The sequence below is a fragment of the Tachypleus tridentatus genome, chromosome 12, assembly GCF_004210375.1.
Source record: "Tachypleus tridentatus isolate NWPU-2018 chromosome 12, ASM421037v1, whole genome shotgun sequence".
Classification (NCBI taxonomy): Eukaryota; Metazoa; Arthropoda; class Merostomata; order Xiphosura; family Limulidae; genus Tachypleus; species Tachypleus tridentatus.
The window spans coordinates 75,770,741-75,796,177 of record NC_134836.1 but is presented as its reverse complement, the minus strand read 5'-3'; the positions used below and the strand labels follow the sequence as shown (position 1 = coordinate 75,796,177).

At 32.1% G+C, this 25,437-nt stretch overlaps 1 protein-coding gene across 5 annotated transcripts in view; it reads right to left on the bottom strand.

Moving 5' to 3' along the window:
- Positions 1–25,437, bottom strand: part of LOC143233663 (5'-AMP-activated protein kinase subunit gamma-1-like) — a 90,234-nt gene that overhangs the window by 6,035 nt on the left and 58,762 nt on the right. For all 5 annotated transcript variants that reach the window (XM_076470144.1, XM_076470145.1, XM_076470142.1 and 2 more), the window contains exons 4-14: positions 9,517–9,635; positions 8,554–8,599; positions 7,578–7,681; positions 5,970–6,003; positions 4,940–4,987; positions 2,848–2,906; positions 2,497–2,542; positions 1,626–1,677; positions 1,251–1,377; positions 566–646; positions 209–331 (exon numbers count right to left, since the gene is read on the bottom strand). In XM_076470144.1, coding sequence (XP_076326259.1) covers positions 209–331; positions 566–646; positions 1,251–1,377; positions 1,626–1,677; positions 2,497–2,542; positions 2,848–2,906; positions 4,940–4,987; positions 5,970–6,003; positions 7,578–7,681; positions 8,554–8,599; positions 9,517–9,635 — 839 coding nt within the window. The remainder of the gene's footprint in view (positions 1–208; positions 332–565; positions 647–1,250; positions 1,378–1,625; positions 1,678–2,496; positions 2,543–2,847; positions 2,907–4,939; positions 4,988–5,969; positions 6,004–7,577; positions 7,682–8,553; positions 8,600–9,516; positions 9,636–25,437) is intronic.

The window sequence follows — 25,437 nt, the reverse complement described above, 5'->3', positions numbered from 1 at the left end:
TAAGAGAAAAATTATATAAGTAAAGTAAACTTGTTATTCCTTTCAACCCATGAACAATTTAAATACAGTATTGTATGAAATAATGATAAAATAATTGGAATATTACACTTTTTTATAAAGGTACCAAAATATAACTTAAATGAACACACAAATATGAAATCTTGTATCTTTGATCTAAACTATTCCTTAAAAAAGCACAAATTCTTACAATAACATCAAATTTGGCATAGATGTCCACCACTTTGCCTTCTTCATTTACTATGGGCAAAGCTGAAACTCTTCTTTCTATGAATTGGTTAAGTACTGTAATCACAGGAGTATCTTCTTTAGCCTGGGGAAAAATAAAACACCATGAGATAAATATAAAACCATAATCTTATAACTAAAATAATTTAATATATATGCTTTTTAAATCATAAGATTCTTCTCGTATCCTATACACTGTGAAATAATAAAGTAAAGACTATATGCATGGGTTGTACTTTGTTACAAAACATACAATAAACTTACTGTTGTTATGTTAATGGATTTTTTTTGGTTTTTACAGAAAATTTGATATACTTACTGTTGCTATGTTGTAAAAAGTTCCTACGTGAAGTTCTTGGAGAGTCTGGTTGAGGTAACTTGGTTTTGGAAGCTCAGAAAACTGAAAGATTAAAAGAAAATAGCATTTTGTATCTATAACACTCAACAGAAATAATATAAGTTTTGTTTAAACCAAACACTATCAAGTTGGAACTTACATAATTAAAAATAATAAAATTTACACTTTTTTTAGTATTGTGTGTACCAATATTCTACTGTTTTATTTTATGTTTAACCAAATGAATTGGACTTGTTAATAAATATGCACTCAAAGCATGAACCTTCTTTCACAAAGTGTTATGCAAAACAGCTGCTATGGTGGCATCATTTTCTTTTATAAGTTATTGGGAATCTAAGTGTAAGCCCTGTAAACTTAAGAGATCTAAGGTACAGGTACAGGTTAGGACAGAACTCACCAGGACCATTATAAGATAGTAATTGCTGTCCTAGTGCTTGATGCATTAACTATGTGACAGACAGTGAATTACAACTAGTTTAAGTATTAACACATGTGTTTAACAAGATATTTTTACAGTACATTACTAAATTATATTATTTCTTAAATCACATTAAATTCTACAAAAGATTAAGCTTTACTCAAACATTACTAAAGTTGTTACTGATGTAAACAAACAAACATTACTAAAATAAACATTGTTACCTACATAGAGAAACAAGAATTTGAGAATTCTCTTGTGCGTAAGGACATGCAAGACATTTCCAGACTGAGGGTCGATTACTGGTAGCCGATGAACTTTACCTTGAATCAACTTCTTGATAGCTTCAAATAAACTGCAAGTTTAAACATAATAACTTATTTGTACCAGCATCTTACAAGTTATTTAAGTTTCTTCCAAATTAGTGGATTTCTAAATCGTACTAGTGACTTCTATAAAATTTGTAACAATTCTTGAAAAGTAAGTGAATTAATACCATAAGTTTTCTGGCAATGGAGAGAGCTGTAATATTTAATGTCTAAAGATTATTTTTAGGTTTAATGAAATTGCAGCATTTATGTTTTAATGTATTGAGAAACCTACCTTGCATCTGGCTCAACACTGACAAATGGTTTTATCTTCTCTTTCAAAACATCTATCATAATAGAAAAACACATACCAAATATAAATCAAGGAAATTACACTTGTACATTCTAGCCAGAGGTAAAACTGATGTTTATTTACTGTCCAAGTTTCTGTGTAGTAAGTATAATGTATGCAGTATATTATGCATGTGACAAATTAGTAACAAAATATACAAGCCACCTTTCAGAGAATATTATCAAGAAAATCATGAAATTAGTTTGACTTTCATATGCCCTCTTCCATCCTGTTTAATTTATCTCCTTTGATTTCATGAAGTTATGTGGTACCCAAGATGGTTACAGTTTTAACATTACTATATGGATTTTCTTTCTAGGTAATTGAGGACTTAATTATCTACCATACATTAACAAGAATGGCTCATGTTTAATGCTAATAACAACCTACATATAATATAGCTATAGACATCAGAGGCCAGCCATAATTTAAAATTGTACTCCTGCAATAAAAAAAAGTATTTGTGGGTCCAGTGAATATATTTATGGGTGAGGTGGTAATGGGGAGGGAGTGTACAATAGAATATCTACCACTTGCCCTCAGGCTCTTCTCAGCCACTTGAAATGGAATTGGCTGACTCAAATGTTTGTCTTATCGTCATTTATCAGCAACTCTAAAAATGTGGAATGAAGCAACAATATTCATTCATTGACATACAGAGAACCATAGTTTTTATAATAAACTCTGTAACCTGTAATTAACATGGGGAAAAAGTAACTAAATGAGTTTAATGTTATACATCCATGTGCTTTAGTTTTGTTATTTGTAAGTAGGCTTAGCATGTATTACTTGTTTTTTCTGAAAATTAAATTACCTCTCCATGTCTCTAGTTTATGTTCTTCTAATTCTTCCATTCTTACCTGTTAACAAGAAGAAAAGGAATAATTTTATTTCTTAAAGTTAAAAAACAATAATAATGTACAAATACAAACAAAACATAGAATTAATTTGCTATAAAATTAATTTATTTTAACAGTTTAAGTGAATAATTGGAGTTTGTATACTAGCAAAAAAGCTCCTGGCAGAAACTAATTCTAAAAGATAAATATTATTGAAGCTCATCAGAAAAATAAAATGTATATTTATGGCTTGTGTGATACTACACAAATAATATTGATAATAACATCTACCACAAACTACAGTCATAATACAGTAAACAACTTACCAAAGGTGACTTATAGTAGGTCCTGAGAATATGGATAAAGTCTGTAATAGTTAAAATACCTGAAAACAAATGCTACAGGTCAATGAAAACTACCTAAACCTCTTCACAGACTGTTGTAATAAGAGGTTTAAAACGGTTTCCCATTTGTAAAGGTTAGATGAACAAACCTAATGATATTGTACAGTCTACAAACTAATCAGAGCATCTATAAAGAACCTATTTGTGATAGTACATTTTGGAATGGTGCTCAGCTCTCTTTATATTTAAAACTAACCAAATAAAAATGTATAATCTGAAAATTAATACAGAAATTTGGATTTTTTTCTTAAGATGTTGTTGACAAAATAAGCCCAAATTCAGCCCTCCAAAAATTTTAATAATAATAATCTAACATGTAGACACTTATTCTATCAATGTTCTTACACAAAGATAAAAGTAGTTTACCTCAGAGTGTTAACATCGTAGTTCAAAATATTTAAATTGCAAAAATAGCATATAACAAATATATCAAAAATTATAATTACTTAAGTAAAATGAAAAAGAAATAGTTTAATGTGGAAAGGTGGCCTAACTCTAAGCATCTGATTCCATTGGACCAAAAGATTTGGTTTGTTCTGAATTTCGCACAAAGCTACACAAGGGCTGGCTGCGCTAGCAGTCTCTAATTTAGTAGTGTAAGACTAGAGGGAAAACAACTAGTCATCACCACCCACCAACAACTCTTGGGCTGCTCTTTTACCAATGAATAGTGGAATTGACCATCACATTATAATGCTCCCATGGCTGAAATGGCGAGCATGTTTGGTGTGACAAGGATTCGAACCTGTGACCCTCAGATTACGACTTGAGTGCCTTAACCACCTGGCCATGCAGGGCCTAGACCAAAGAATCTTAATCAAAACTACATGTGTTTAACTTACACAGTTGTGATTAAATGATGAGAAGAAGAAGACAGTTCTACAACTTTAAATTGGGAAATTCAATAACACTGAAAATAAAAGGTTTCTCTGTCTTTAAAATTTTATCAAGATAAATAAGAAAGGAAATTAAAGTTTCTAGTTTAACATTATTTTTTTTAGTTATTTACAATTTAATTAATACAAAAGAAAACAGACAAACCTGGCAATTTAAAGTTTTGAATTACTTAAACACTGGTAAAAAAATTATAGGAAATAAATATTTAGTTTTTATTGATGTGATTATCATTTAAGAAATGAATCACTAGATAGCACATCAGATATTTCATTTTAAGTTTGTTTGTAAATGCAAAACTACAACATAAGCTCTCTTCACCCTGCCCACCATGGGTAGGAAACCTTAATATTAAATGTTACATGTCCTTAAGTTTATCACTGGAGCATTGGGGCCATTTTGTAGAATAAATATATAAACCTAAATGTTAGTTTCTTACTGAAAGTTTCCAAAGTTTTTAAGAGCTATTTGCCCTCTTTACTTTTTTTGCTATAAATCAATAGCTTTGATTCTGTAATTAACATTAATTATTCCATTTCAAGAAGTCCTGAAATTTCAAAGCAATGCTGAAGTGAAAAAAATTTGACAACATAACTGAAAATATGTAATTTAAAAAAAAAAAGAAATGCTGTTATATTTCCTTAGGATTTTACATACAAATGTAAAAGAAATCTTCAGTCCTGATAATTAAGTGTAAAAACAAAAAAATGTTATTATTACAAAGTAAAAATGCTAAAACATTTTAGCTGTAAGTATATGAGTATTTCAGGGTCATATGACTATATGATTAAAATCACTCATCTTTAAACAAAAAAATGTACAAATAGGCATAGCTTAGATCTACTAACCTTGTTCTTCTGCCTTAGCTTACCACACAGAAGGTACAAATAATAAATGTATATAAAACAAGATAAATAAGTAAATATATATACTTACAGCCTATAATGTACCCTGATTTTCACAGGATGTTAGTATAAACAGCACAGGGTATACCTCAATTTTCATAGGATGTTAGTATAAATAGCCTGGTACACCCTGATATTTAAAAGACATAACCACCCTTCATTCTTTAACCTATATGAAAAAACAGGATTTGTTAAATATTGTTACAAACACTTACCCACAAATTCCTGCTGACTGCTGTCCCACAAAGGTGCAGCTCGAACTCCTAAAACACAAAACTTGGTAAACACTTCATTTATCAAACTAATTCATTAAATATCTGCTAAATCTCAGATATTATTTAGAAGATAAATTAATTGCTAATGAATAATCATGAATGAAGTAGTCTTATACATAAAACATTTGATAAAAACTATAACATCATTACACAATCATAGACTCGACACAATTTAGCTTGGTCACTATCCAGTAGCTTTTCACAAATCCAAAGTTACGAATTTTAAGTGTTTTTTGTTTTGTTTTGTTTTTTTGCAACCAGTTGACAATACATTTTACCCTAGAAGTCATACATTTCATTTGAAAATGATAAGTTATTGGAATATAAAACTGATTTTACAGCAAGTATGATGTTAATATTTTTTTAATTTAGGGAAACAATCAAAATAAGGCTTTGTATTTCCTGATAACATAACACTTTATAAACCTTTAAGATCCTAATTTCAAGTTTGACTAAAAATGTTGCAATATTTTTAACCTATCACAGAATATAAAGATAGGTAACACAATCTTTGTGTGTTTTCTAATGGCAAAACCACATCAGGCTATCTGCTGAGCCCACTGAGAGGAATCAAACCCCTGATTATAGCATTGTAAATCCTTAGATTTACTGCTGCAGAAGCAGTGGGGCACTAATGCGATCCTTTTGATTGGTACGTTACAAATGCAACTGCATTTTTTACAGGGTGTTATGCTAATTCCCTTAAACCACCTCTACTGTGACAAGTTTAAAAACCATGTGACTATGATACAAACCTTGTATTTATTTACTAAGGTAGTTGTGTAGTAATTTGTTGATACCAATGGCAATCTTCTCTTGTTAGAGCTATTAAATCTATTGGGGCTGCAGCTTGTACTACACCAACATTCCAATTAGTTTATTAAGACTGACAAATATCAAAAACCACTCATACCACATTCTATAAATTATACACTCTTCAGAAATTTTAAAATATTTGATTTAAACTTACCATTATGAACAAGGGCAAAAAAAGCTTTTTTTACCTGGAAATGAAATATAAAGAAATATCTTCATTAAAAACAAACAAAATTTAATACAAATAAACTGAAGAAAATGTACAGGATATTAAAAATCAATTATATATGTGTGTGTGTGTGTGTGTGTGTGTGTGTGTGTGTGTGTGTGTGTGTACACACACACAAGTATAATGATGTAATTGTAAAGTGATTCATGCACATGTGTATCATCTTAAAAAAAAAAAGAGTAAAAACACAAGTATTTTTATCTACAAGTATAATTCTGTAATGTTTACATGATTTTTATAAATAGAAATATTTACTGTAAAACAAAATGTCCAGATGCACTTAACATCACCAATCTATATTTAAATCATTGTAGCTGCTGTTTGTTTTTAAGTTGGGTACTATCAACATTTCTGGCCATAAAACCAGCTGTATTGTTTACAAGTGTACACCTATAGCCAAAAACTAACATTTTATCCAATCCTATGATTAAAGAATTATCCATGTTTATTTTCACAACATTAACTTTTATAATATTAAGTAAAACCTTTTAATTTACAAAACTAGAGATATTAAAGTACTCTACACATTGTAAACTTTAACCATGGAAATTATTCTTTTAAAGACAATGTCTCAACATATTACACAATCAAATCAGACTGGTACACTCAATCTTATGAAGACTTATAAAAATAACCTACAATCCCTTCAATACTACAACTTTAAAATAGTATGTGGTCCTTTCTTTCAGTATTACAGAGCATGAAAAGATACAATACAATGTCACATTGAGCCAGTAATGGGACAATAACTTAACCATATGTGCAAAAGTGGTAGTCAAAGTGCTCATAACATAACCTTTAATTGAGTGCCATTCAGCATGTTTATTTCATGTCAGGGTTATCACCTGTTTATTTTATCCTACACTGCCAATTTAGTGACAGTCTGTGGTAGAGAAAAGTAAATACTAAATAAACATACTTAAAGGAAACTATATATTCAATTACAACATCCAAACTATATATACTGTGGAAAAAAATTTGTATTCTTCAAATGAACAGCGACTTCCACTCTGATCTGTCAAAAGTCCAACTGACATGATCAATTCACAAACATATCTTGAGTACAAACACTTTTGTAACATATTCAATTTTCGTGTGTACAGCTTGTACATTTTTTAAAACTTGCCACATATCATGTAGATACATCTAATAAGTTTAAAATATTTTTTATTTCTCCAGTACAGAATCAATCTAACACTTTCACACCAATAAATCACTTCAGTAAGGAAACAGGAATGTAATAAATTTGTGTACTTGGTCACGAGCATTTAGCAAAATATCTGAAGTAGTTTTGGTATGGAAAGTTTGTCAAAAATTAATGTTATGTTATTTAAAAAAACATATGCTGTCTTTTGGGTAGAAATATGCAAATTAATATTAATATAAACATGGCAAGTCTTGTTAAGTATACACCCAATGAAATACTTTTCTTCCAATCATATATACCAAATTCTTGTTCCCAAAAGCTATAACAAACAGCCCACTACCAATATAAAACCATGTTTAGAATAACTTGTCATAAATACAACTTACCAGCAACTGGGTATCGAAGACAACCAACTTGGCACTAATAGGAATAATATCATAACAATGGAAATGTTGGAAGAACTTCAAATATATCATATCTTCATCTTCTTCTATTAAAACAAACAATAAAAAAGGATGTTTCCAAACTTCTAGACCCTAAAATTAACAAAACAAAATGTGCTTCTGAAAATATAATAATTTCCTTAATATTGTATACCTTTCCATCATGTTCTCACAATCTCCTCATACACCCACGTTTGTATTTTCAGCTCTATACACTTATAATATATAATGCCAAAAATTCCTTAACCTAATTTTGATATGTTGTGACATTAATAACAGTTACTTCACTAATGTTAATCCAGTTCACACTATAACAGTCTGTGAAGCAATTTATTAATACAACTAGTATCTCAGCCAGTACTGTATCTGTTGCATCTCAAACAGATTCAAGAACCTTAATAATGGACAAAAGGATTCAGGATTAACTGGCACATAATATGGCAGATACAGGACAGCTGACACAGTATACACACATTCCCTTGGAAGATCTTAATTATAATGTTTATTACATTGATTTGTTTTAATGCTAATTAAAACAGTTTCAAAAGTAATGATGTTTATAATTTACTTTTTGTTACACATTTCTGGTTCCACTGCGAGAAGGGAAAAAAATTCAGTCATAATTTTAATTATCCTACATATTAAACTAGATATAGCCAGATCGAACATTGTCAAGTTTTTACCTTCAAAATTAATTTTTGAAAGTTCAATATACCTCTTTACAAGAGTTCTGTGTCATAAATGTAAAACAATAAAACAGCACAGACAATATAAAATGTGCACAGTACACCTAACATAAGCAACATAAGAGATAAGACAAGTGCAAACAATACATCAAACAAGCACAAACATCAGAATAACAGAGTAAAAATGGAACATATAAACAACATATGATTAAAAAACAAATCTCAAAACTTACCCAAGTCTTCTATATCAATTTTATCACAAAGAGGATCATTAGAAAGCTAGAAGAAAAAAGAAAAACCAAGAAAATGCTAATGTTTGTAAAAATCAGTTTTTCTCTATGACGTTAAAAAGGAATCAGCTATCACACTGCACAAACCAAGCTTTTTACAGAAAATCTTGTCCAAAAATGTATCATCTCAAAAAAGGGAGAAAAACCATCATATACTGATAACTAGAATAACATTCTACAGAATGCTATATTATATGAAGTACAGTCTTAGTAACAACTTTCAGCAGATTAGCACATTCAATTCCATACTGAATTACTGTGAGACAATAACCTACCTTAATGACAAAGTTTCTTTAACAAACATTGAGATTCTCTGTGGTTCAATTTATGTTTATGAGGCTTGTATTTTTTTTCCCTGCCTGTCCAAATATATTATATATTGCTAAGTAATGTGCTAAATCTTCAAAACTAAACCATGCTAATGAAATACCAAGTAATATGTTAAATCTTCATAAAGAACCATGGTGATATTAATAAGAAGTAGCATCTTCAAAGAAAGAAATCAGTTGATAAAGAATAAAGAATAAAGCCAAGTGATGGAGTAAACTCTAATTAGTGTTGTTCATCTCAGAACAGCATTTTAAATTATACCAAAAAAAAATCATAACTGAAGAAGCCTTGCCCAATGAAATCTAAACTTCACCTACAAACAAGCTCGAAACAGACAGAAGACCCAAACTTTCCAGTATGAAACTTACAAATGAGTGTTTTTTGATTATGCATTCTAAATTAAACACTCCTAAGTTTATTTGTTGTACTTTACAAATACCAATGATAAATAACGCTGGTAGATATTACATCTTTTTAAACATGCGAGATTTTCGTAATTTATTGGATCATTTATGCATATATTTAAAATTATTTTATAACTTTCAAAGATATTAAAATAACTCTGTAATTACTCACCCCACGAGAGTCAGCTCGGTGTATTAATATAGTGTGGTGATCACAACCGTTTAATGACCTCTGACTTAGTGACCCTCTTCTTTTCTCGGGATCTACTGAATTACGTCTTAAAAAAACTCCTATAATGAAATAAACAACTGAATTATGATGAACAGTTCAGGAAAAATTTTAAAAACTTTCCAGCTAAAGTATTTAAAAACACATTCATATCTCAATTAAAGACACACAAGTTATACCACAAGTAACTAACAGCCTCAAAATGTTTACCGTTATATGTAGAAACTAATTATTCTGCTGCTCGGTACAGTAATAGAACACAAAGTATGTGAGAAGCAACACAAGAACAAAAGACAAACAATGGGTTTGGTTTAAATTTTACGCAAATCTATACAGGGTCTACTTGAGCTAGTCATCCCTAATTTAGTAGCCACTGACAACTCTTCAGTTACTCTTTCAGCAATGAGAAGCAGAATGGGAATTGGTGCTCACGACCCTCAGATCGGGCACAAACACTGAAAATCATGGATAACTTGTTTTTTAAAATGAGTGATAGAATTTCAAAGCTAAAACACTATTTATTTATGTTTGTTTTAAATTTGACTCCAGGCTACCTCAAGGTTACGTGGCTAGCTGTTGTTTATTTTTAAGTTTTAAATGATAAACTAGAGTAGTGGTATTCACTAGTGAAACAGTAAAGGCCAGAATATTTTGATAGATCTGTAAGTACAATTTATATGAGAATGAATCCTCAGTAGCCATGGCACATGAAATTCTTTTAGGCAGGAGTAGAAGAAATTAATCCGAGACTTTTTTTCATTTTTAGCCACATTTTTGTGCAATACCAAGCGTGGAGCTCATGTAAATCCAATATGAATTTATTACTCGTTACGACATCTACCAGCCCATCTTCGAACTGAAGTTATTTTAGGTAGGATTCAAGTAATTTCATCTGATACTTTGGGCGTTGTCAAATACACCAATCAAAAGGGTTTGACTTCTCAAGTCAAAAATTATAATTATACCTCAAATCAGTCAAGAGATAACAAATTTATAACCTCATACTTGAAAACAACAAACAAACACTCAGAACTGTTTTATGAGCTGCTATGCCGAGGTTAAAAATAAATTCACTGCAACTAATTTCTTCAAAAAGGTATTTTAACAAGTAAAACAAAAATGCTTATAAAAATAAACGCATTAATTACAATAAAAACATTTTAATCTATTGAAAACAAATGATCATCTTCATAATACTCTCTTCATATTTAATTACTAACTTCATCATTATTTATCTTTATTTCTTCTCTTCTCTCTCTTCTGGACCACAGGAAAAACAATTACAAGATGCACAGTGAATACCACTGAACCAGATGGAAGACAACTAGTCAACACCACCTACCAGCATCTCTTAACTACTCTTCATTAACGAACAACGGAATTGACTTTCACTTTGTAAAGCCTCCACAGCTGAAAGAATGAACATGTTTGGTGACAGGGGTTCGAATCTGTAACCTGTAAATTGCAATTCGAGTGGCCTAGCTACCAGAACAGGCCAGGCCTTAGTGTATTATAACACCACAAAGAATACAAACTTGGTCACAGAATAACTTAAAAGACAATTAAGAAATTCGTTCACAGTTTTCGTAGAAACATCAATGTAAAGCAGCACTTCTTTGAGTGTTCTCCGTTATTACTGTAAATATTTAACGAGTTTGACCAATAGGCATAGTCGCGAGATTGAATGTTGCAAGCTAATACAAATTACAAGATTTGGTATTACTTTCATGAAAGGAAAGTAGATTTTCAAAAGAAATCTGATAAACGTAATCCTAACAGAATAATGAGTATACATAACAAAACCATTATTCAGCAAAAGCCTGTGTGCCCGTTTACAATTAGGAAACCGCTGGGCTGATCGTAACTAAACATGTTAGAGGTTTACGTTTAAGACCACTCCTAGGAAATGAAACTGTAAAGTCGATAGACAGTTTTAACTCCCTCAGTAGCAACACTTACTTTCTCCTGAATCACATAGGTTTTGTTTGTCGTTAAGCCTAAAGCTACACAATGTGATATTTATGCTGTGCCTGCTGTGATTTTTAACGTAAGAAACCCACATACTTTCTGCTAAGCCAGTGGCGGATTTAAGGTTGTGTGGGCCCAGAGGCTAATAACTTTTGTAGGCCCTACACCCCATATAATGTTACATAGGATAAAATTATCAATGGGCTCCCATTAAGACCATGAGGCTGAGCCCCTGCCTAAATATGCCACTGTTTCGCCTACAATAGTAAAATTACTCCAAATTTTTCAAGACCTTGGAAAACAGTATGAATTAAATCAACTTTGGAAGTTTTCCCGTAAAATAACGTTTACTAATTCCATTTTCTTCACAACAATAACAAAAGCATAAACACCATTTACCCTAAATATACTCTTCAAAAAAAGAAACGCAAAAGGCAGAATATGAGACAAATTGTCAACAAGTTTATTCCGGGTAGTTCTGTATGACATGTGTGAAACTTTGCACATTCACTGCTGAACATCCAAAGTCTGCAAAGGCTAAGTCCACGCTCACTAGTTGAAGTTTAACGTCACTCAACGTCAATAACGAGTATGCCCCCCGTGAGCATCAATAACTGCTTGGCATCTCCTGCCCATGGAAGCGATGAGATGACGAATCACATCCTATGGAATGGCTGTCCACTCAGCCTGCAAAGCTGCTGCAAGCTGAGGTAGAGTCTGCAGTTGAGGTTGTCGCCGTCGCAGACGTCGGTCCAACTCGTCCCAAAGATGTTCGATGGGGTTTAAATCTGGTGATCTGGAGGGCCAGGGAAGAAAGTTGATGTTGTGGTGTCTCAAGAAAACAGTGGTGAGTCGGGCTGTGTGAGGACGGGCGTTGTCATGTTGAAAAACGTCGTTGACGTTCACCATGATGGGTTGCACATGGGGCCTAAGAATCTCGTAGACGGTTGCGTACGGTCTGATCGGAATTCCTACGCAGCCCTGGTATGGTTGAGACAGTAGACGTCGCAGTGGTGGTCCTATCCCGAAGGTGACGTAACCGGATGTTGCGATCTTGTGCGGGCGTGGTCACACGAGGTCTGCCAGATCGTGGACGGTCACGAGTTGATCCATGTTGTTGGTGACGATTCCGTAGCCTTGTGATGGTGCTTGGGTGGACATTCACAGCTCTGGCAACATCTGATCGAGATTCGCCTGCTTCCAATCGACCAATGGCGTTGTTGCGTTGTGCTTCAGTCAGTCTTGGCGTAACTGTATTGCGTGTCGGTAGCTTAATACTGACCTATGGAAACCGAGAACCCGTCACTTTTATAGGGATTTTGCACATGTTGCACTTGCAGAACATGCAGATCTCTCAAACAAATTTATTGGACACGCATGCGTTTTGGCGAAAAATCAGATGTTTTCCTCCGTTTTCAAAGTGCACAACTTTTATTGTCATTTTGGTCTGACAATCAGTGCCTTAACACGTGTAACATCACATACTCTGAGCTTATAACGTTTTTACATATATTTCTCTTTAAAATAACAAAAATATCCCTTTTGCGTTTCTTGTTTTGAAGAATATATTTACTACAATATCATAGAGCGCATTGTCAATTTTTACCTTCGTTTCTTCATTAAACCTAAGCTCAGCATATTTTAATGTCTTTCTAGGACTAATTATACGCATTTCAAGAAAAATTCGTATCCATTCTGGTTTCCTTTGCTTTCAAATAAAAGCGCGTTTCTTCCATGTTTTCCAGTTTTACGTAAACAACCGAAAGCCTAGCTTTGACATACCAATCTTTTCTAAACACGTGAAAAAAAGCCCACAGTTTTCTTAAGTCTTCCAGTTCTAAATAAAATCGTGGGTTGACTATCAATTAAAAGTATAATAAAGTTCAATTAGTAATGTAATAAAATGTTGTCCAAATAATCCAGTACTGAACTAAATTGAAATTCCATTCCTTTAGAAAGTAACAATAAAACTTATTTTTTTAAATTAACACAAATGAGTAATTAGTACATAAAATTAACGTAATTATTATTCTAACAATATATTTAATATCCATAAGATTCCCAGCAATACTGACATTCCTGAAATAAATTTATGGTTCAATTCTTAATATTATCTTCTGCTTCTTAAATAACAAACATTTTAACAGATTATGCAATATTTGCATCGTTTCTAGCAGCTACAGTTTCTACAGTGAAATCTTTTGTAACTAACCGATAAATTCTGCTAACATAAAAAAAAACAACCTAAAGTCAGAATCAAATCAACTTAAATTATACAATCTAGTTTGTACACCATATCAAGACAGCCCTTTCGTTTGATATTCTAAAACTTTATTCACATATTTCGTTATGCATTTTTTAGTTTATTTAAAATTTTCCAATTTTTACCATCGATTTTTCTTCCTTATGGTCCATAATTCCATTTTTTTTAAGTTATAGATATTTCTGTGTTAAAGTGGTTAGGTAGGCAAAAAATATAGTAGTTTTGTTGAACTTCGTGCAAAGCTATACAAAGAATATCTGCTCTAGCTATATCTAATTTAAGTGATAGATAAAAAAGACAGCTAGAGAACACTACCCGCCACCAATTTTTGAGCTGTTCTTGTCAGACTGAATCGTAGGATATGACTGATGTTCTTAAAATGAACCCAAATTGCGGAGCGCGGTTTTCTTTGTTACCACAGTCCAACACACTTAATACCTCGCTCAATATTTGATACTGCTGTATCCCTAACAAGTACAAGTCCCTAAAATGTATCAAATAGATTCTACTTTTTATATTGTTTGTTTGTTTGTTTTAAATATCGCACAAGGCTACACAAGGGCTATCTGCGCTAGCCGTCTGTAATTTAGCAGTGTAAGACTAGAGGAAAGGCAGCTAGTCATCATCACCCACCGCCAACTCTTGGGCTACTTTTTTTCTAACGAATAGTGAGATTGACTGTCACATTATATCGCACCCATGGCTAAGTGGGCGAGCATGTTTGGTGTGACGGGGATTTGAACCCGCGACCCTCGGATCACGAGTTGAGTGCCTTAACCACCTGGCCATATCAGGCCCTATTTTTTTATATATTACCTAATGTTTCTGGCGTGGTTGTTTATCTAAGTCAATGTTTTCCAAAATGGGAACTCCAACCCCACTAGGAGTCCTGAAACTTTCCTGGGGAGTCGCCAAAAATGGGCCCATAAAAATTATGTTAAGTTAATTGAATAATAACGTATGTCGAACAAAAAAATTATTACTTTACTAAGGCGCTGTTTTTCAATCACCATGCTAAAGTTATAGGGGTCTCAAACTTTGTTTCATTTACATCAAAGATGACTAGGACCGAAATAAATTTGGCAACCGTTGGTTTAAAGTCCGTAAATCTCTAGTTTAATGCAGCATGCCAGTTGATGTTCCAAGTTCTTTTTTATTTTGTACGTCATGTAGTTCTTTGTATTTCGTGTTCACCATTCCATTTGATACCAAATTTATTCAAAAGTTAGGCACAAAACTAAGGTCTATACTATGTAAAAACTACACTGACACACACAACATCAGCATTATTTATAAAATACAATGCAATAACTGCCACGACTTCTATATTGAGAGGCAAGTAGAAAAATGGAAACCAGATTCAAAGAACACAAAAAGTCACCTTCACACGTTTTCGAACACTGCAAATCAAATAAACACAACATACCATAGAAATCACTCAAATACTAAATAAACAAACAAACATAAACAAACGCAAAATTGAAGAAGCCTTACTTATACAACAACTCAAGCCCAAAATAAACCAATAGAAAGAACACCTTTATACCTACATTAACAAATATAATTCAGCATCTGAGCGCGCCCTCTACATTCCTACACTCAATTACACAACCTCCTTCAAACATGTGGTCAGCTACTGGTCAATAACCCTTTCTTTCTTTGTGAACCTGACGATGACTGAAGAAGGTCGAAACGTTGTTCGCTCCTCTACATAGTGCTTTCTTTATCCATTCCAGCCGATTTTAAATATATACAGTGAACGCATTATGGAAAAGGATGAAACGGTTAAAATTGCTGAAAAAAAGTAATTGTGTAGAAAGTATCAAGTTAGTATTTCTATCAAAAGTCTAAACAACAATAGCCCATTTCGTGGTTTTATGAAGAAAGGCTGTAAGTGCATTACTGAAGAAATACGAACGGGTGGAAAGTTTTTCGAAATGTAATTTCAATTATTTTAGGCTGAATGTTTGACGTCCTGTATATCCAATGTAGTTCTATCTACCAAGACGGCTTGAAGCAACTGAAGTCTCCTGAATAATAATAATATTGGGACACTTGAACAGTCCACTTCATTCTGACAGTATTCTCTCTTACTGCTTTAAAATACACTTCTACTTTAAGTACAAAACCAAAAAGTTAAATCACAAGAATATATATGATGTCATTGTTTCTAGTCAGCTCTCATACTCGCAACGATTAAGTTACGTCACTTTGTAGTTTTATGCGTTGCTGATAAGTTTGTGTGCTATGATTTCACACCAACAGAAACAAGGAGGTGCAAAAGTTTGGCACCGGGTGTACAACACCTATAAACTTTGTTACGATTTATCAACGTTAACTACTCACAGGATGCATGACTGGAATGGTAACTAGTGTAATAGCAGGATGCGTGACAGAAATTGTAACTATGGTAATAACGATACGTTCTTGATCCGCTGGTGATAGTTACTTAAAAACTGGGTAATAACACACACTTCTTTTAAAACTTTTCTCAGATTCTGCAGTGTGAATCCAGTGGATCATTTTATGCAAAATCACCAGCTTCTTAGGCTAACAAAATATATACTGAGAGGCATTAAAAACACAACAACGTACATACAGTTAAACAATTTATTACGCTAGGTTAAACATAAGTTTTCAGTGTACCTATCATGAAATCAACATGTCTTTGCACGACACAATTTTTAACTTTAATTAGAAACTGCACATAAACAGTTTAATCAGGATTTCAACGTCCAGAACACTAATAACGAGCATGTCCTCTATTAGCCACCAGAAGACCCTGCGTGACATAGATGTCACCAGATTGTCAATCTGCCTCTGGGGGATGATATCCCACTCAGCCAAAAGTGCTACACGTAGTTCAGCGAGAGAGCTGGGGTCAGGATCCCAATGACAGATACGCTAATCCAGAATGTCCCAGATGCTCAATGGGATTTATATCGGGTGAATATGGAGGCCAGTCCAGAACATTCACTTTGTTCTCGTGTAAACAATTTGTATACACCCTCATCGTGTCCGTACGTGCATTAAGGTGCACCACAAAGTGTGCCGCGACCCTGGCTGGTGTAATACCTGTCATCAGCATCCCGACCACCTGATCTCCGCTTTCTTGTGTCAGCCATGGCATCTTTCTTTGTGGTGAAATTAAACTTTTAAAACCCAGCATTTTATAGGCTAAAGGTATAGTGTGTATTGCATACAAACGTTTTTCCATACTCTCATATTACGTACAACAGCAAGGGATAATTAAGTTTTGATCTGTTTAAATATTGACACATGATCACGCTGATTAAAATAATCTGAACTGTTGAATTGTTTTCAGAGAATACTCCTGATTAAAATCCAGGCTTGTTTGCACCATTATTGCTCAACCTGTATGAAACAACTCATTTTATTACTTGTTGCATTTTTAATGTCACTCAGTAGATATTGGTATCATATACTGCAAGAAGACAGAGATAAATGAAAACAAAAAAGTTGAATAAGATAATCATACCATACAAATCCAGTTTATCTCAATAAGATAATCATACCCAAAATATCATGATCTTATAAAAAAGGAAATGACAACACAGTTATTAAAGTTCCTCATGACTAACCAAAACTATCAAATTAAATTAAATGCAGTCCTTTACCTGTAAACATCATAATCCACCAGGGCATCAAACAAACCATTTCACAAATCACAAAACCATCAAAGACAAAGTTTGCATCCAGTCTTTCAAACCTTTCAGACCAAGTATTCAAAGTACTTATTTCCATCATTATCACTCTTTCATTCAGAAGTTTCACAATTTTTAACACAATCATTTCACTTATCTTGGCACTTTTCAATACAGTGATACCCTTCCTGCAATAAGATGGCAACTGAAGCTGGACAGTGTCCCAAATTAGGATCCACAAACATCCCACAGAATATTCAATAACCTTCTTGCTATTAAAGTAAAAACCCTGATAAGCAATCCCCAGATCCATTTACTTTTATCATTTTCCTTAATTCTCACTAGAAAGCCTTGGAATTATGTTTCCAATAATCCATGATGCCAAAAACACCCACTTGTAGAGAAAAATATATGTAAAAATGGACTTCTATATTGGAAAAACAAGTGAAAAATGGAAACCAGATTCAAAGAACACAAAAATTCACCTTCAAACGTTTTCAAACACTGCAAATCAAATAAACACAACATAACTATAGAAAACACCCAAATACTAAATAAAGAAACAAATATATATGCAAATTTAAAGATGCCTTACTTATACAACAACTCAAGCCCAAAATAAACCAATACAAAGGAACATCTTTATACCTATATTAATAAATATAATACAACATCTAAGCACGCCCTCTACATTCTTACACTAAATTACACAACCCCCTTCAAACAAGTGGTCAGCTATCAGTCAGTTACCCCCTTTTTTTCCTTTGTGAACCTGACGATGACTGAAGAAGGTCGAAATGTTGTTCGCTCCTCTACATAAAAACATTCTCAACCCCATACCAGCCATTTTTACATATACATGTTTCCAGTAATTACATTTAAATTTCTCTTTCTTCAAACACACACACACAAAACCTCTAACAAATTAAATAATATTTCTGAATAACAACACCCTAAGTATACAATTTTTCAGAATGACAACCATTATCTAGCCTAGTTCAGTCACTAAAACAACCAGTTCTTTCATGTTACAAAACAAAATTCAATAAAATCAGCTTTTCCAAGATTACTATTCTTGTAAAGGTTTTCTTTATGGTTTTGGCAGGTTTATTTTTTATATAAAATGATACAAAGTAAGAGTACATAGATGCAAGCACAGATGATGTAATGTAACTTTGAGTTCTCTCCAAGACATCAGTGGTGTTGGTGTACTGCTTCCTGTTTTGTTGTTTAACAACTCAAGAATTTAAGGGGAAGATCTTTACCAGCATAAAAAGCTGACTGATTTAAAGGTACACACCTATATTTTCTCACCATTCCATTAAAAGACAGATGAAAGGATGTTGCCCTGGTTTTGTTTTATTCCACAGACATGGCATCTCTGCAAATAAGATTGATTCAAAGTTCTATTCATGACCTGAGTGAAGTTCCTTTGACAACCTCCTACCTCCAATTTTTGAAACAAACTCATTGGCATTTCTTGCTGGACTTTGTGTTTCCTGGAAAGGAACAGTATCTGCTTCTAGCCATGTGCTGAAACAGTCCATCACAAACATGATGTATTTAATCCTCACTCTCTGGCAGAGGATGAAACACATCGACAGTAGTTCTTAAAATTATGCTTCAACATTGTGTGTACTGCAATTGTTTGTTTCTATCATGGATCTCTTTACTCTCACATTTTTCATCAATTCCCTACAGATTTCCTGTGTACAACCAAACAGACTTGTCTTATGCTCTCCAGAAGATAAAACATCTGATATTTTGCTGTATAAAGCCACTCTCTGCCACAATGTTCATTCTTTAACTTTTTGATATACTGAATTCACATGCATATTCTTTGCTCAAGTATCTTTAATTTGAGTGTTGGACCACAATATAATCATGTACTTCCATCTTTTCAGTAAGAAACTTTGAAAGATTAGTATTCATTTTTAATATTAAAAAAAACGAGCTGTTATGAAATCCAATCAACAGTTTTTGGTATACAATATCAGTAGAATATAATTTAAAAACTTAGTCATATTTCTGCATATACCCAAATATAGTGTACATAAGCTGTATTTCTTACAATGAATTAATTCTACATATCACGTACAAAGACGACAAAATAACCAAGAAAATTCCACAAAATATTGTACCTTATAATAACCTACAGAGAGTTTAATTCACACTCATATAGATGTCAACAAGCTAATCAGGCAAGCAAGAAGAACCGTCACAGAGTATTGTTTTACTTTTACAAGAAGAACCGTCACAGAGTATTGTTTTACTTTTCTTTCAGGAATCTCAATCAAACAACATTCCACATTTTCTCCAAACCCAGCAATGTCACTTTTAGTTTGTTAGTAAATCCTTAAAAACAACTTCCAAATTAGTTTTTACACACCATCATTGTAATCTGGATTTAACTATTAATTTCCTAAGAAGAGTAACTACTCTACATTTGTCACAGCTGTACCTTGGTTAAATGACTTGCATTGTGTTTAAGTTGAATAACATTTGTGTTTGTTTTAGAAATACTCTAGTCGTTTTTATTGTCAGGCACACTTTTTGCACCTGGACTACTAAATCTCTGGTACTTACAGTATCCAAAACATGAAAGATCATCTATACTATACTACACAGGCAACAAAATGTTGGTGAAGTCATTACATGCATTAACAAGACTGTTAAATTCAACAAGTGAATGTTTAGTTTTTCTTTTACATACAACACATTTCAACAGGGTAGTCAACTTATAGCAAATTAAAAAGTCTTCAGGTGTGGTAGAAGTTGCAACATCAAAAAAAATTTAAGTGATTTACATTTTAGAACACAGAGTTGGATACAGTACCTTAAAATATATGGAATATAACCCTGGATAACTGTGGTAATTCTACATGTAATATATGTCCATTAAAATCCTGAAAACAGTGATGAAGAAATATATGTAGTAAATCCAGCTCCTTGGATAGCATATATGAATTATGATTGTCTAATGAGGACTTACAACCATCCATTATCATTCTAGGGATCACTTGACTAAGGAAAATCTCACAGCATTTGTTTCTGTGCAAATGAAACTCACTGAACCACATTATTGGCAAAAATGTTTACATTTTGATGTAATGAGTGCATCCACACAATAAAGAGATTAGGTTGGTATAGGTATTAACAATTTTACTAATAAAGCAGAGAACAACATTTCGACCTTCCTAGGTCATCTTAAGGTCAAAACATTGTTCTCTGCTTTATTAGAGATAGTATAAATGCTCATACCAGCCATTCTAATATGCATTTTTATTTCAAGCAAGTTTCTCACAATCAAGAAAGAGATTAGGTTTGCTAATTAGCTGCAAGGATGTTGTTTTTGGTAGATGCCACCATTCCTTGTCATTTTACTGACTGTAAGAAAAGACTGCTAGTGAAGTGATTACTCTGCAGCAGTTGTTATTTTTTTATAAGAGTCAAAGGGTAAATATTCATTTAAAATCCATTTATTTGGCAAAGTACAATAAAATTGTCCATGTAACACTGAAATTAAAAAAAATATTCATAAATTTGTACATAAAATGAACATTGTCATATAGATGCTTAAACACACGCCTCTTTCTCCATTCATGTTTATCTTTAAAATGTTTCTTCCAATTGGCCAATGGAGAAAGTTCCATTTCTTTTTTCCTAAAATTTCCTCCCAGAAAATAAATACTTTTTTCCTTTGTCTTTCTTAGATCGAATGTTCAGTACACACAAAGACTGATGAATTAATGTTAATATTAATATAAAATTTTACAAATTACAAAAAATGAATAAATTTTCTGTAATGTCTCTTGAAAATAAGCATTCTGATATATGCTTTTGTTTAAAAAACTAGCCATTCAGGAGATATGGAGCATGACAAACATTTGGCTATTATATGTAAAAAAAAAGATTAGGGTTACTTCCATTTTAGAAAACAGTTTACAAGATATAAGAAAAATAAAACAAGCTTCACAAATGTTTTATTCAGAGAAATGTAATATCATAAAAGAAAGTTGACACAAATACCCTAGACGGATTTTTTTTTTTTTTTATTAAATCAACTTTCCTCAAGGATATTACTTGTTATCTAGACAATGAAAGGGTGTGAACTTGGTATACTTAGATTTCCAAAAACGTTTTTAACAAACTACCACATAAATAATTACCTATAAAAAACTACATAATTTAAAATGGGTAAAAGATAGAAAGAAAAAAAAATCAAACATTTCTTATTAATGGAGTTTCATCAAACTGGTCCTGGAGTTCCTCAGATGTCATTATCCATGCCTTGGGCTTTTATATTAGTGATACTGACAAGAGCATAATTAATGTTTGCTGATTACATTTAACTATTGGATATTTCTAGCTCTATTGAGAATGTTGAGGTACATGTACTATGGGTTGACATTTATTGTAATAAAGTGCAAGTTAATGCAGCTGACTTATTATACTTTGGATCATGCATTTTATGTGGATGGGAACTCAAGCCATTGAGTAACTGGTAACTCTAACACAATTTTAGCATGTACTTATAGACACATTTATTACGTGTCAAGAGAGATAATTCTCTCTCCTTATACGTCACTAACTAGATGTCACTTAAATTACTACTGAAAGTTTTGGTACCCTCTCCAAAACGTCATATTCAAGATGGAAATTTTTCAGAAAAAGCTTTTACAGATAGGTTAATATTTAACTTATTTTCTCTTGAGGAAAGAAGGGTAACAGAGGGTCTTATTGAGATTTGCAAGGTCACCTCAACTGACAAGCTAAAGACCTTTAATTTATGTGTGCTGTTTTTTTTTTAAGACAATACAATGAGAATAAATTATTGAATGAGTGTCATTCCTAAAGATGTAAAAAAAAAAAAACTTGGGTAAAGAACAATAAACAATAAATTAACATTTACCTGAAAAATGTTTTCTTGTTTAATTTTGTGCAACTTTTCAAGCAAACAATTTGCCAGGAAGTAAAAGCCATGTTACAATAAAACACAATCTTTACTGTCTGACAAAGAACATCTGCTTGAAAAGTTTCACAAAATAAACTAGTAAAACATTTTCATTTAGACTTGTTGATTAATTTTTTGTCATTGTTTATCCAAGAATGAGAAGACAAGTTTAATATTCAAACAAGAGGCTAGGCTCCAGTTAAAACAGTTTTATTTTTTCTAACTTGGAGAACTAACTTGCAGGATGAGCTGTTACTGAAAGTAATAGCAGCTGGCAGTTTAGAATAGTTTTTCAAAAAGAGAGAGTTGGTTTAAATTTTTTTATTATTCTCAAGGATGAGTGTGCAAGCACAACTTTGAACAAAGAACCAAATAATCCCTTGTTGTCCATATGTAGTTTGTAGTAGTAGATTGATAGTAAAAACTAAACTAGATTAGATGGCCAAATTACCCTTATTTCTTGGTATATTAAAATCAAATATGATAATTTAATTGTTAAAATGACACAAAAACTACTGAAACTACCAATCAGTATTTGAAAACCTTTCTTCAAAGTTGTTTAACAATGTGAAAGACTCAGGCTTAAAATGAACACACATACTACTTGAGAATGGACAAACAAGATTTGTAACAACAGAAATGCTTAAGGTTGGACAGCATACTGTAAAGGCAGGATTTTCTTTTGAGAAAATAAATTAAAACCCATCACTTTTTTATCTTGAGAATGCATCTTGAAAATTATAAGAAACATTTATAACTTGTCAATTAAATATATTACAATGGTACTTTCAAATTTTTATTTCTTGACTTGGATATGAACCCAAGACCTTTTCCATGCCAGGTGAGTGCTCTACCAATTGATTAATCTTCTAGATATTGATAGTGAGACATCTTTTAACAACTACAAGTAACTAAAAACTAATCCCCCTTTTTTATTTTAATACAAATAAGACCTCACACTGGGTGTCAGTTTTTATTTCACCTTCGATTCAAACTAGATGGGTACTCTACAAACTGAACTAAGGGATTAATTCATTAAAATTTCCCAGTTTTGCATTTTTCAATAAGTTCAGCTACCACACTTCTTGTCTAAAAACTAAGTATGATTTCATAATTTTAGAGCAGTAAATGCAATTAGTATAGTTACGTTTGACTGATGTAGAAATCTTTTTTTTATTTAAAATGTGTCAAAAACCTTTGTTGTGCTTTGACCTTTAACTTTTCAGGCTCTGCATACAGTTAAACCTATTAAACCCATTTTCATAAATGACTCTCAAGTGTATATACTTTACTGATAAATAGTTGTTACATAAATGAAATCATCAATAATACCATTAAAAGATCTGAAATTTACCCTAACGGCAAGTTTGCAGTTTCTCGGCCATAAGTCCAATGATCTCCCTCAGAGTTTACCACTATCACTTTACCTTTAATTCATATCATAGGTCTGTTTACTTGTGTTCAAGATACGTTTCATAACTTTTAATATATTCATATACTATCTATACTTTTGAAAATCCTAAATTTAAATTAACACACAAGTTATGCTACCATACTAGCTTACATACAAATCCCTTGGGGGCACAAGCAATTAAAGTCGATCAATAGTGCAATAAATTTATCTTATAATACCGATACTGAAAATTTAAGTTTTAATGTGTTTCCCTAACGAAAATAATGAATAATTACTACAACACATAGCATTTTACGAAGTAACCTTGTACTAAATTTCGTCACTTAAATTCATTTTTCACCCATTTAAATTAATGGATGGAAACGTGAATGATAAATGAAAATTTTAGGGAACATTGCATTAGACTTAGACCAATCATTTTGAATGTGATAAAAATTATCTGTTACTGTTATTACTACTAGTATTAAAATTTCAAACGGAAAAACTTTGCAGGTACATTAAGATAAGTTTTACGTTCACAGAAATTTAAAACGACAACCACATCTACTTTCTCTAACACATCTTCCATACCTCACCACTCAAAATAATATACTTTGACTACAGCCTCCTGCTGGAACTACAACTGTAGACTAATTCATCATTAATGACGTCATTTATTATTGTTATTAATGATTTACAAAACATTAGAAAATTGTTTTATTTACCTGTTTCAGTGGGAAGGCTGTTATTCAAATAACACCTTCTATTTTCATTTATTTGAATTGGCAAAGATCCAAAATGAACTTTAGGATGCGACATTTTATCAAAGAATAATTATTCCTACAGTAATTTAAAAACCTTAACTACTAAAAATATCACGAAAAACTCTACGTTGTACAAAATGACACAAACAAGGATAAAATCCTAGACGCTTGTTTTACCTTCTCAATTCCCGCTTGAGGCTTCAATTTACTCAAAAGGTGGCGTATATCAAGTGCAGCCAATCCAGAAACGTTTCTATGAAAATTAGCATTTAATCATTTATCCCCCCTCTTTCGCTGTTATTACATATCTAAATATAGTTGTTGTTTTCATCAATATCAAAACATATATTTTTTTGTCAGTGAATTACTAAACGTAACTAAAACTATTATAAGAATACCAGCTCAAGCTCTTCACCTACAAGGCTTCCCAGTTGCTTAGCGGTAAGTTTGCAGACTTATAACGGTGAAAACCGGATTTCTATACTTATTGTGCAGCTTTGTATTTAACAACAAAGAATTCTTTTAATCAACAAGGTTCTCTGAACCAAGGAGAAAGTTTGCATTTTTCAGTAGTTATTATACGATTCATTAGTCCTCAAAAAATATCAACTCTCGAAGAAGCAAAACAAGTTGAGTACCAAATCCGACAAATGATGTTTATATACTTAAAAATAATATATATTAATTAATACATCCATTTAATTAAAAAATTAATTGTCGTTAGATAGATTGCTATTGTAATTTATATATTTTATATAAAATGGTTATTCATGACTTCAGTACACTAATCTCAAACATATCCAGTTACATGCACATTAGTGAAATTTCAATGAGACGATAACTGATGTATACTTTCT